The sequence below is a fragment of the Chrysemys picta genome, chromosome 11 (assembly GCF_011386835.1).
Source record: "Chrysemys picta bellii isolate R12L10 chromosome 11, ASM1138683v2, whole genome shotgun sequence".
Lineage (NCBI taxonomy): Eukaryota > Metazoa > Chordata > Testudines > Emydidae > Chrysemys > Chrysemys picta.
In genome coordinates this window covers 1,126,263-1,140,407 of record NC_088801.1, presented here as the reverse complement: position 1 = coordinate 1,140,407, position 14,145 = coordinate 1,126,263, and the positions used below count along the sequence as shown (strand labels likewise).

Here is a 14,145-nt window from a genome sequence, read left to right as displayed (position 1 = left end):
TCAAAGAATATTTCCAACATACCTCTGAACAGCATACTAACCCACAGAATCCCCCCTACCAGCACTACAAAAAAAAGGATTCTGCGTGGACTCCTCCAGACGGTCGAAACAACAGACTGGATTTCTACATAGATTGCTTTCGTCAACGTGCAAAGGCTGAAATTGTGGAAAAGCAACATCACTTGCCACATAACCTCAGCAATGCTGAGCACAACGCCATCTACAGCCTCAGAAACAACCCTGACATCATAATCAAAAAGGCTGACAAAGGAGGTGCTGTCGTCATCATGAATAAATTGGAATATGACCAAGAGGCTGCTAGACAGCTCTCTAACACCACATTCTACAGGCCATTATCCTCTGATCCCACTGAGGATTACCTAAAGAAACTACACCATCTGCTAAAAAAACTCCCTGACAAAGCACAGGAACAAATCTGTACAGACACATGCCTAGAACCCCGACCAGGGGTATTCTATTTGCTACCCAAGATCCATAAACCTGGAAATCCTGGACGCCCCATCATCTCAGGCATTGGCACCCTAACATCAGGCTTGTCTGGTTATGTGGACTCTCTCCTCAGACCCTACGCTACCAGCACTCCCAGCTATCTTCGAGACACCACTGACTTCCTGAGGAAACTACAATCCATCAGTGATCTTCCAGAAAACACCATCCTGGCCACTATGGACGTAGAAGCCCTCTACACCAATATTCCACACAAAGATGGACTACAAGCTATCAGGAACAGTATCCCCGATAATGTCACAGCTAACCTGGTGGCTGAACTTTGTGATTTTGTCCTCACCCACAACTATTTCACATTTGGGGACAATATATACCTTCAAGTCAGCGGCACTGCTATGGGTACCCGCATGGCCCCACAATATGCCAACATTTTTATGGCTGACTTAGAACAACGCTTCCTTAGCTCTCGTCCCCTAACGCCCCTACTCTACTTGCACTACACTGATGACATCTTCATCATCTGGACCCATGGAAAAGAAGCCCTTGAGGAATTTCACCATGATTTCAATAATTTCCATCCCACCATCAACCTCAGCCTAGATCAATCCACACAAGCGGTCCATTTCCTGGACACTACTGTGCTAATAAGCGATGGTCACATAAATACCACCCTATACCGGAAACCTACTGACCGCTACACTTACCTACATGCCTCCAGCTTCCATCCAGGACACACCACACGATCCATTGTCTACAGCCAAGCTCTAAGATATAACCGCATTTGCTCCAATCCCTCAGATAGAGACAAGCACCTACAAGAGCTCTATCAAGCATTCTTAAAACTACAATACCCACCTGCTGAAGTGAAAAAACAGATTGACAGAGCCAGACGAGTACCCAGAAGTCACCTCCTACAAGACAGGCCCAACAAGAAAATAACAGAACACCACTAGCTGTCACCTTCAGCCCCCAACTAAAACCTCTCCAGCGCATCATCAGAGATCTACAACCTATCCTGAAAGATGATCCTTTGTTCTCACAGATCTTGGGAGACAGACCTGTCCTCGCTTACAGACAACCCCCCAACCTAAAGCAAATACTCACCAGCAACCACACATCACTGAACAAAACCACTGACCCAGGAACCTATCCTTGTAACAAAGCTCAATGCCAACTCTGTCCACATATCTATTCAAGTGACATCATCATAGGACCTAATCACATCAGCCATACCATCAGGGGCTCGTTCACCTGCACATCTACCAATGTGATATATGCCATCATGTGCCAGCAATGCCCCTCTGCCATGTACATTGGCCAAACCGGACAGTCTCTACGCAAAAGAATTAATGGACACAAATCTGACATCAGGAATCATAATACTCAAAAACCAGTGGGAGAACACTTTAACCTGTCTGGTCATTCAATGACAGACCTGCGGGTGGCTATATTACAACAGATAAACTTCAAAAACAGACTCCAACGAGAGACTGCTGAGCTGGAATTGATATGCAAACTAGACACAATCAACTCAGGATTGAATAAGGACTGGGAATGGCTGAGCCATTACAAACATTGAATCTATCTCCCCTTGTAAGTATTCTCACACTTCTTATCAAACTGTCTGTACTGGGCATCCGAAGAAGTGGACTGTAGTCCATGAAAGCTTATGCTCTAATAAATTAGTTAGTCTCTAAGATGCCACAAGTACTCCTGTTCTTTTTATGGGCTATCTTGATTATCACTTCAAAAGTTTTTTTTTCTCTTACTTAATTGGCCTCTCAGAGTTAGTAAGACAACTCCCACCTGTTTATGCTCTCTGTATGTGTGTATATATATCTCCTCAATATTTATTCCACTCTGTATGCATCCGAAGAAGTGGGCTGTAGTCCACGAAAGCTTATGCTCTAATAAATTTGTTAGTCTCTAAGGTGCCACAAGTACTCCTGTTCTTTTTGCGGATACAGACTAACACGGCTGCTACTCTAATACCCTTAAAAGGACATTCTTAATTTGAAATCTAGTTAATTTCAAAAAATGAATGCAAAGCAGTTTGAGGCACTGCCCTGGTGTCCTGAGGCCCCTGCTAATTTTTGCAATCATGTTTTCATCTTTTCAGAATGTTTAAGTCTCCCCTGTTTTTGTGAGGGACCCTCACAAATGACAGGGGAAACAATGGATCAGATATACAGGTTGTAACTTGCCCTGGGGTTTGGGGTCATTATCCCCTTACGTTTGGTCCCTAAAAGAAAAGAAAAATGTTCCTGTCACAGCTTCCTGCTGCCTTGCCCAGAGGAAAATAAAAGTCACAAGACAGCTTCTATTACCCAAGGGTCCAAACCTAGGGTGGCTTCTTTCTGCACAGTCCAAACCAACCAAACCCGAAAGAAACTGTTTGTACTGGTCTTCTAGGTCCTGGGAACTATTGTAGTCCTCCTCAGTAGGAGACAAGCAACTAATTTTACAGTTTCTTTCTTTCTCCCTCCCCAGGCTTGGTTTAGGCATGTACTCAGGCCAGGTCTACACCACATACCTATATTGGTATAACTACGTCACTCAGGGATGTGAAAAATCCACACAGTTATACAGACCTAACCCCCCATGTAGACAGTGCTATGTTGGTGGGAGAGCTTCTCCCGCCGCCATAGCTACCACCTTTTGGGGAAGTGGATTAACTATGTCAACAGGCGAAGCTGTACGTGAAGATGAGCCCCTAGTTTGGAAGAAATCAGAGGGTTCCTCTCTCCCGGGCTTCTGAGTCTTATGGTTTCCCAATTAAGAGGCACAGCTGCTGGCTCCACCTCCTAGCATTCTAACAGGCCAGAGCAGTGACCTCCTCTGCCTAGGCCTGGCAGCTCCAGCAACCTTTAAGAGACAGCTCTCAGCCCAGTGAAGGCGTTTAATCCCTTCCTGATCCAACTAGGGGTAGGGCACATACACTCCCTCATCAAGTGGAGACAGGGATACTGACTGTACTAAGAAAATGCTGCCGATGTACAAAGCAAACACATTGAAATAGGAGAAAAAAATTGGGGGGGAGGGGTGTCTGAGCTCTGTTATTAATGATTTCTGGTAACAAAAGTAGGTAAGAAATGTTCAGTCAGAGTATCTTTGCTAAGCTGATGCAATCCCTTTGAGGTGTACATTTAACAGGAGGAAGAGAAGCAACAAACGCTACACCTGGGGTCAAGTTCTTCTTCACAGAGTAGTCACCGCATTGAACACAGTTTGCGATGGGGCAATTTCCTCTGTCGTCCCAGACCTCGTTATCACTGAGTGTGCAGGAGTTAGGGCCCTGCACCCCCACTTCCTGCGATTCACCGTGACTCTCAGCCAGGCAGGAAAATGGAAGGTTTATTGGACGACAGGAACACAGTCCCAAACAGAGCTTGTAGGTACAACCAGGACCCCTCAATCACGTCCTTCTGGGGGGCAGGGAGCTTAGACCCCAGTCCTGAGGGTTCCCTCCATTTCCCCAGCCAGCTCCAAACTGAAACCCCACTCCAGCAGTCTCACTCAGCCGCCCCCTGGCTCCTCCCCCAGCCTTTGTCCAATTTCCGGACAAAGGTGTCACCTGGCCCCACCCCCGTCTTGGCTCAGGTTACAGGCTCAGGTATCGTCCTTCAAGTAAAGTCACCCCCTGCTATCCCATCCCCAATGCAGACAGTCCCAGTAAAACTAGACAACATTCCCAGATCAATCTGCTTCGCTCCCTACTGCATCACACTTGTCCTCAGAGAGGAAAAGTATTTGTGGCAGATTGTCTCAGGGCTATGCACAGGAGAGGGGAGGCTTCAAAGCAAGGTCTGGGGACAGAAGGGGCTGGTCCCTCTGCCAACCCAAGGGTGCATAATGGTCCCAAAGAGGACAGACGGTCAGGCCCCATCCCGTTTTGCACCATGGGAGCAGGCAGCCTGTGAATGCTATCAGCGTGCTGGAGAGTTCAGACTATCCCTAGGTGCTCAGGGTTTGCATCATTCAGTACTTGGGGCAATACTCACATAGTACCTTCTCCCCTACCCCAGGGGGATAAGAGATTTAATGGACTCTGCCAAAATGAAAAAGCACTTACTATTGATACTGACATCTCCATAGGGCAGTGGCAGCAATGGGGAATGCAGAGGGTGCTGTGTGTATCTCAGGATAGGGTTCCTCCTATATGTCTGGTCCACTACTTCAAAGTTCATACTGTTTTCCTGAAGAACAGAAGAAATTTCCTCAAACCTGCCCAGTCTTTCCCCAGAACTCTCCATATAGCCAGGTTTAAACATGAGCTTCTCCCATCAGAGTTCCACAGGGGCCCAAATAACTAGGTAACAGGTCAGTTAACTTGTACTGTAAATATCTGTATAAGAATTGAAACCACTTTCCCCAGCCTGAGACTGGGACACACAAGTGCCTGAGGGGAACTGGATATACTGGTTTGTATGTGCCCAAGAGAGCATGTCCACAAAATCTTGTAGCTAGGAGTCACACTTGTCAGAGGAAGTATGAATCCTAATGTGCACAAGGGGTTCACATGTGATTCAATTCTGTGGATTCTGTCACATGTGCATGAAGAATCAGGATGTGTCTGGGGTGGGGACTCCTGATGTTTGACCACAGGGGATTCATACATACCTGGGTTGGGGACCCTGACATTTGTGCACTCAGGAGTCACATGCCCAACGGGAATGGGAATCCCAAGGTTGGTGTCTGCAGGATCCGCACATGACAGCTGACGTGGAAGTTTCTGATTTGTCCATAAGGGGGATTTACACACACCTAATATGGACTCCAATGTGTGCCTGGCGAAACCCCACAATGGGATTAGCCTGAACTCCTGCAGATTAGTTTATATCTTGAAGCATGACATTTGATTATTTTAGCTGCATAATTACAAATGTTTTCCCTCAGTCCTTTTAAGACAACAGTCTTCTCTCCTAACATACCTAAAATAGTGACAGTGAATAAGGTCCGCTGCAGACAATAGCACCGGAACCTTGGTAGAAGTCGGGGGGCCACAAGGGCAGGTGGAGAGATTGGGGCTCCCCATAGTGACCCGGGCTCCCTGGGCAGCTTTTACCATGGCCCAGCTCTGGCTTCTGGCTTGACCAGGGGGTGGGGCCTTAGGGAGAAGAGAAGGAGCCAGGGCAGGGCTATGGAGAGGGACCAGGCCTCACGGTGAGGGGGAGCTAAAGCCCCCCCGCCACGAAGCGCAGCCCTTGCTAGCACTGCTCCGTGCCTGCCCAAGGCTTCCAGTCTGGGGTGGCAACGCAGCCCCTTGGCCCCCAAATTACATCCATGTTAAAAAGTAGGTGGGCATGGCCCTGCTTCTTCCAGCGCCCCTGGCTGCAGATCTGGAATATTCTCCTGAACTTTGACTGCAGTGTTCAATGCTACCTACCCTGATGTCACGAATAAGCTGCTGTGTGGGTGTTTCTATGGGAACCTTGATGTCAATGACTCCTTGGATGGCAGAGGCCCAGCGCATGGCTTCATTCAGTAGCTTGGTGTAGAGTCTGTATGAGTGCTTTCGACCATGGACTATGATGTTCCAGTAGCCTACAGGCAAACAAAGATATAGGAAAGTGGAATTATCTGTCTCCATGTGCATGCAGAATGTGGCCGTGGAAATACATTGCTGAAAAAGTGACCGTTTTATCAAATGACATGATGAAATTGGTTAAAATGAACTGTATGGACAGGAGCTTTTCCCTAGGAAACCACTTCTTAAGGGAGAGCCCCAGTCCAAGTCTTGATCCACCTCCATTCCTCCCGACCCACAAACACATTGTGCTGCAGGTGATGGTAGGGTATTCCAGTCCCCACCTCCCTCAAAATACAAACATTGTTTCATGGCAGAGTCCTCCACCCCACTTCACCCTTTGGCTCTAACAAGGCATAAAGGTGGGGGAAGCCATAACACAAGGTTGCAAGTATGAAAAATAAAAAGGAGTCATATAAAAAATGGAAACTAGGACAAATTACAAAGGATGAATATAGGCAAACAACACAGGAATGCAGGGGCAAGATTAGAAAGGCAAAGGCACAAAATGAGCTCAAACTAGCTATAGGAATAAAGGGAAACAAGAAGGCCTTTTTTTCAATTCATTAGAACCAAGAGGAAGACCAAGGACAGGGTAGGCCCACTGCTCATTGAGGAGGGAGAAACAGTAACAGGAAACTTGGAAATGGCAGAGATGCTTAATGACTTCTTTGTTTCGGTCTTCACCGAAAAGTCTAAAGGAATGCCTAACATAGTGAATGCTAATGGGAAGGGGGTAGGTTTAGAAGATAAAATAAAAAAAGAACAAGTTAAAATCACTTAGAAAAGTTAGATGCCTGCAAGTCACCAGGGCCTGATGAAATGCATCCTAGAATACTCAAGGAGCTAATAGAAGAGGTATCTGAGCCTCTAGCTATTATCTTTGGAAAATCATGGGAGACAGGAGAGATTCCAGAAGACTGGAAAAGGGCAAATATAGTGCCCATCTATAAAAAGGGAAATAAAAACAACCCAGGAAACTACAGACCAGTTAGTTTAACTTCTGTGCCAGGGAAGATAATGGAGCAAGTAATTAAGGAAATCATCTGCAAACACTTGGAAGGTGGTAAGGTGATAGGGAATAGCCAGCATGGATTTGTAAAGAACAAATCATGTCAAACCAATCTGAAAGCTTTCTTTGATAGGATAACGAGCCTTGTGGACAAGGGAGAAGCAGTGGATGTGGTATACCTAGACTTTAGTAAGGCATTTGATACGGTCTCGCATGATATTCTTATCAATAAACTAGGCAAATACTACTTAGATGGGGCTACTATAAGGTGGGCGCATAACTGGCTGGATAACCGTACTCAAAGAGTAGTTATTAATGGGTCCCAATCCTGCTGGAAAGGTATAACAAGTGGCGTTCTGCAAGGGTCTGTTTTTGGGACCAGCTCTGTTCAATATCTTCATCAACGACTTCTCCTTAGGGAGAAGGGCTATGCAGAGGGTCACAGTGAGCCACTGAGGCTAGCGTAATCCGCCAGGAAGCGTGGGACCCACTGAGACAAGGTCAGAGCTCTACCACACCATCAAAACCTATTTTACCCCTACAAGGAAAAGCCAAGAAAACTGCACTGCTGCAGAGCCTAGTTTGCACCAAGTACTAAGAGAATGGTGCATAGGGCTCTCCCTCTGGCACATGCCACGTAGACCATCATCTCTCCACCATGCCATCCCAACCACCACAGCTGCCCAGCCTGCCTCTTTCACTCACAAGATCTACTCCTCACAGAAACCCTGCAGTGCCAGGGAGGTGAAGTGGATAGCAGAGGGCCACAAGAGAGAAATCAGACCTTTGAGAAAACCGGGGGTAAAGAGATGGGGGCTGGAGTGAGAGGCAGAGCCCAGTTTTTATGTTCTAAGATCTCAGTGCTCATATAGACTGGTCTCTATTCAGTGCTGCTGGCTCATGGTCCAGGGAGTGAAGGCAGCAGCACTACAAGGTGCCAGTGCACCAAGGGCTCCCTCTAGTGGATCTGCCTTGAGTGTCAGAGGAGTAGAGCACTGGTGCATTCAGGGCTCCGCACAGTGCTGCTGTTAGCTCTACTGGTACAAGAGGCAGCACTGCTGTGGGATGTTGCAGGGGAGCAGTGCCAATATAGGGGGCAGGAGTGATCAGGGAAGGGGTGCCCATGTTCTTTCCCCCGTACATATCCCTGGGAGGTTTTAAACCTCCCCTGCAGAAGTCCTGGTCCGATGGACCTGCTTAGGTCTGTAAGATGGATCTCTGCTCAGCAACTAGAGAAAATGCATTGGATCGGGGTTCTCAACCTTTTTCTTTCTGAACCCCCCCAACATGCTATAAAAACTCCAGGGCCTGGGGGGGGCACCTGGGGGCTCCAGGCACAGGCATAGTTTGATTTCTATTTGCAGGGGGGCACCTCGGGCCAGCTCCGCATGGCAGGACCCAGGGAGGGAGTACAGGCAGGGGATTGGTTGGGGATGATTTAGTTGGGGATTGGTCCTGCTTTGAGCAGGGGGTTGGAAAAGATGAACTCCTGAGGTTCCTTCCAATCCTGATATTCTATGATTCTATTCTATGATTCTAGGGGCTTAGCTCAGGGTGCAGGGAGGGGGTAGCTAGGGGCTGTGTGTGGGCAGGGGGTAGCTCAGGGTGCAGAGAGAGGGGCTCAGAGTGGCGTGCAGGCAGGGGGTAGCTAGGGGCTGTGTGTGGGTAGGGGTGTAGATCAGTGTGCAGGCAGCTAGGGGCTGTGTGCAGGGAGGGGGTAGCTCAGGGTGCAGGGAGGGGGTAGCTAGGGGCTGTGTGTGGGCAGGGGGTAGTCCAGGGTGTAGAGAGAGGGGCTCAGAGTGGCGTGCAGGCAGGGGGTAGCTAGGGGCTGTGTGTGGGTAGGGCATAGCTCAGGGTGCAGGGAGGGGGTAGCTAGGGGCTGTGTGTGGGCAGGGCATAGCTCAGGGTGCAGGAAGGTAGCTAGGGTCTGTGTGCAGGGAGGGGGTAGTTCAGGGTGCAGAGAGAGGGGCTCAGAGTGGCGTGCAGGCAGGGGGTAGCTAGGGGCTGTGTGTGGGTAGGGGTGTAGATCAGTGTGCAGACAGCTAGGAGCTGTGTGCAGGGAGGGGGTAGCTCAGGGTGCAGAGTGGCGTGCAGGCAGGGGGTAGCTAGGGGCTGTGTGCAGGCAGGGCATAAGTCAGGGTGCAGGCAGGGGGTAGCTAGGGGCTGTGTGTGGGTAGGGCATAGCTCAGGGTGCAGGGAGGGGGTAGCTAGGGGCTGTGTGCAGGGAGGGGGTAGTCCAGGGTGTAGAGAGAGGGGCTCAGAGTGGCGTGCAGGCAGGGGGTAGCTAGGGGCTGTGTGCAGGCAGGGCATAGGTCAGGGTGCAGGCAGGGAGTAGCTAGGGGCTGTGTGTGGGCAGGGGGTAGCTCAGGGTGCAGGGAGGGGGTAGCTAGGGGCTGTGTGCAGGCAGGGGGTAGTTCAGGGTGCAGAGAGAGGGGCTCAGAGTGGTGTGCAGGCAGGGGGTAGCTAGGGGCTGTGTGTGGGCAGGGGGTAGCTCAGGGTACAGGGAAGGTTTAGCTAGGGGCTGGGTGCAGACAGGGCATAGCTCAGGGTGCAGGCAGGGGGTAGCTAGGGGCTGTGTGCAGGCAGGGCATAGCTCAGGGTGCAGGAAGGTAGCTAGGGGCTGTGTGCAGGGAGGGGGTAGTTCAGGGTACAGAGAGAGGGGCTCAGAGTGGCGTGCAGGCAGGGGATAGCTAGAGGCTGTGTGCAGGCAGGGCATAGCTCAGGATGCAGGGAGGGGGTAGCTAGGGGCTGTGTGTCTGGAATGGGAGGGTCCCTGCCCCTGCGGGAGCTGCTCCCTGAAGTCTCTGCCGGCCCTGGAGCCAGATCCCAAAATGGGGCAGGGAGCTGAGCAGCAGCCATAGCCCTAGGCGGCAGCAGCAGCAGGAGACAGAGGAACAACACAGCTGCCTGCTCCATGCACCAGCCAGAGCAGCAGCCGCCCTGCACTGTACGGCTCCTCCAACTTGGGCGGGGGGAAGGGGCGTGTGTGGACCTAACCAGAGAGTGGCAGTCCTGGGGGCAGGTTTGGGGGGATAACGCCCCCCCTGTGCCTTCCCCCATCTCTGCCCATGGGCTTGGGGCTTCTGCCCCATGGGGCGATGGGGATTGTGGACTCCCTGAAACTGGCTTGCAGACCCCCAAGGGGCCACAAATCCACCGTTGAGAACCGTTGCACTAGATGGAGATGCTATCCCTGGAGCAGAGCCTAGCACTTGCAACTTTGAGCATGTACCCAGACCCAGTGCACATGCCGAGACCCTCTAACTCAATGGCTCTCAACCTTTCCAGACTACTGTACCCCATTCAGCAGTCTGATTTGCTCACATGCACTGCTATACCTCCTACCTCTAGTTTTTCTGTGCACACATAACTCATGATGTCCTGAGCAATATTGTCATAGTTTACCTGGTCTCCCCCATCTGTCTATATCCATCTGTTGTCTCTTGTATAATTAGACTGTAAGCCCTTGCGGGCAGGGTCCATCTTTTTGTTCTATGTTTGTACAATGTTTAACACAATGGGGTCCCTGGTCTATACTTAGGACCCCTAGGTGCTACAGTAATACAAATAATAATAGACTTTATGAGTGGACAAATGTCAGTAGGGAACATATGCGAATCTGGCTATTGTTAGTTAAGTTTGTGCATTTGAGTGTGATTTAGAGGAATTGCGTGTGTGGATTGGGATAAATCCAAATTGCAAGTGCCAGGGAATTTGTTCTGAAGGGAGGTATGTTGGTGGTATGTTGAAGTGTATAGATTGGGCCTGCCTAAACTACAGTTTCTCCTTGATTTTTGGTAATGTGTTGGAGGGACTGTAACTGAACAACTTTAAATTACTGTCTAACTGATAATTTGTTAGGTGGTCACATGCAGGGGTGATGACAGGCAACCTTCATCCTTCCCTTGACCTTTTCAAACCTCTTAGTTGTTTTCATACGGTGAAGTATCAACAATTGGACACAGCAGCCCAAATACAGGCACATAGCACTTCTCACTATAACTCTCCATCATTTTGTCTGTATCATATCCTGAAACCTCCCTCCCTTGGTCAGTCACAGATGGGAAGGCTGTTCTTGAAAAATGAATTTCTTTTTTGTTTGTCTCTCTTACCAGTTTCTTTAAAGACTCTCTCATCAGCCTGGACCACAGAGCAGAGGCTATTGAGAACAAGCGTGCCAAGTTTGGTGGCTGTGCGTTCCGAAGATTTGTAGTAATCAAGGGCGGTGTTTGTCAGCACAAACCAGCGTTTCTTCACCTTCAGAGAGGATATCTTGTTGCTGCTTTGAACTTCCTTATGAAGCCAGCCTAATGGGAAAGAGGCACAATAACCTTTAAGTTATTGGAGAGAGTCACTGATGGGAGGTTTGCCCCTCTCCTGCTGGTGGAACCCTTCAGTTCTCCATCCTCTGCTAGATGTGCCCAGATCTCAAGCTCCTGCTAAATGGCATCTGGTGGGCCCTCCAGCTTCCCTTCTACTCAAGATAGCAGTACCCGCCGTGATCTAGTTAATCTCTCTCTAGAAGGATCCATCTCACTGAGCACACTATGGGCACTACTGGTAATAAACTGACATGTCCCTTCCTCTGATGAGCTGTTATAGCCCGAGCCACAACTGGATGAATCTGTTCCCTGCTGCTCAGTGAGAATAATTTCCCCCTTGCCTCCCCATCACCAAGAGTCCTCTCATTTCAGCACACCTCACCTCTTGACATGTGAGAATTTGCTTGAAAGTCATAATCTCCTGTATCCTAACCGGGGACTGAACAGACCATATACAATTCATTGTCCCACTGAAAAGCCAGTGCCAGGTGTTACACACATCATACTGCTGTGGCTCTGTTATAAACCTCACCACAAACTATGGTTACTCAGCATTACAGGAGGCATATTCCCTTTCTCTCAAGAGCCCTGGAACAGCTGATTAGGAAAACCTCATCTCTGTTCCTATCTTCCCCGGAGCAACCCCAGCTCGTAGTGGGAAACCTGCTTGTGATGTAAAGAAGTGCGCAAGCGATGTCAGGCTCTCAGTGTGATGGGATTGGCTAATATCAGCCTATTAGAATTACCAAACCTTTGGTTTCTCCTGAACATGGTTAGAACCAATCCTGTGGGATCCCACTAGAAACACCAGCACTTGTTGATGATTCTCCATTAACAATTACATTTTTATTTGTATCTATCAGTTAGTTTTTAATCCATTTAAAACCATCAAAAAAAATCAACTTTCTGTTGGTGGCATCTGACTCAGATGATGAAAATGAACATGCATCGGTCTGCTCTGCTTTGAATCGTTATTGAGCAGACCCAGTCATCAGCATGGAAGCATGTCCTCTGGAATGGTGGTCATAGCATAAAGGGACATACAAATGTTTAGCATATCTGACACATAAATACCTTGCAATGTTGGCTACAACAGGGCCATGCGAAAGCCTGTTCTCACTTTCAGGGACATTGTAAATAAGAAGCTGGCAGCATTATCTCCCACAAATGTAAACAAACTTGTTTGTCTTAGCGATTGGCTGAACAAGAAGTAGGACTGAGTGGACTTGTAGGCTCTAAAGTTTTACATTGTTTTGTTTTTGAGTGCAGTTACGTAACAAAAAGAAATCTACATTTGTAAGTTGCACTTTCACAATAGAGATTGCATAACTGTACTTGTATGAGATGAATTGAAAAATACTATTTCTTTTTTTTTTTACTGTGCAAATATTTGTAAATATAAAGTGAGCACTGTACACTTTGTATTCTGTGTTGTAAGTGAAATCAATATATTTGAAAATGTAGAAAACATCCAAAAACATTTAAACAAATGGTATTCTATTTTGTTTAACAGTATGATTAAAACTATGATTAATCATGATTAATTTTTAACCGTTTGACAGCCCTACTTCTAATTAAAATTTATTCCTATCAACAACTTCTTTTTTTTGTTTTGTAAAAGATATATAAAATAGATCTGCTGTCACTTCTGTCCTAATACAAGGTTTTTTTTGTTTTGTCTTGTTTTGTTTTTTAAGAGAAGATGCTGCTCTGTCCATGTGTCCTTGTGGAGGGAGGAAAATTTCATTCCTCTCTTTTGGGTTGATGTATGCCATTCTAGTGATGTTATCTGTGTGGATGAGTATGTGATGCTAGTGGAGGAGAAGGGCTAGTTTAATGACCCTTAATTCTAGCCAGTTTATACTCCTCTGCTTCTCCAAATTTTACCAAATCCCCTGAGCAGTAGAGGTGTGCTTACCATCTGTGACGGCTGGCATTAGTGGTGATCAAGAGTCACCAGCTTTGACACTGGATACTCTATTACAATCTCAAAGGAGGAAGTGACTGAGCTTGGAACAGTGACTCAGATTCTGATTGGTTGCAATTTCTTCCCTATATGGCAGGAGATATTTTTGGAGCATCTTCATCTGAAATCTAGGCCATTGTAGAGTGTACACACATGAAACTAACAGGCTGAGGAGTTTTGCCAGGAGTTTTACTGATGTCTGATGACCAGATGATATTTGGTGAATTAAGAACAGGATTTGCTGTTGTCTTTTGTCTAACACGAACTCCCTGTCTGTCTTGGTGCCCAGGATAACTCCTAAGTGCAGCAGTCACTAAGATGGTTGGAGGTCACTTTACTCTCTATGTTCATCAGAAACCCATGATCCTGTTAGTAGGTTGCTGTCTCCTCTAGACCCTGAATGTCTGTCAGATAGGACAAGGACCTGATGAGGAGATCGTCCAAGTAGGGATGTATGTGTTTCCTTCCCAGTTCTCTCATCATGGCCACTAAAACCACCAGACTCTTTGTGAATACTTGCAGGGGAGTTTCTAGCTCAAAAGGGAGAGCCCTGTAGCGAAAATGCTTTCTGCTGTAACAAGAACAGAAATTTTTGGTAGCTCTCTGTGATTAGAAGAAGAAAACAGGCCTCTTTGAGGTCTATTGAACTCATTAAATCATAGGGTGATAAGAGCCTCAGTGATAGAATAGATTTTAATCTAGTGGCCTCTTCTGGGTTTATCTAGTCTGACCTCCTGTATTACATAGACCAAGACTTCATATTTTTCATGTGAAATTTCAGAGACCCGATGGATTTGTTCAGTGCCCTGAGATCTAAGATGGCTCAAGTTCCCATTCTCCATTGGAGATA

The 14,145-nt window shown here is 47.7% G+C and overlaps 1 protein-coding gene across 2 annotated transcripts in view; it reads right to left on the bottom strand.

The window, feature by feature from the left end:
• The window catches only part of LOC101952950 (unconventional myosin-X-like), a 235,305-nt gene that overhangs the window by 21,098 nt on the left and 200,062 nt on the right, over positions 1 to 14,145 (bottom strand). For both annotated transcript variants that reach the window (XM_065561329.1, XM_065561328.1), the window contains 3 exons: positions 11,120 to 11,314; positions 5,855 to 6,012; positions 4,541 to 4,664 (listed from right to left, as the gene is read on the bottom strand). In XM_065561329.1, coding sequence (XP_065417401.1) covers positions 4,541 to 4,664; positions 5,855 to 6,012; positions 11,120 to 11,314 — 477 coding nt within the window. The remainder of the gene's footprint in view (positions 1 to 4,540; positions 4,665 to 5,854; positions 6,013 to 11,119; positions 11,315 to 14,145) is intronic.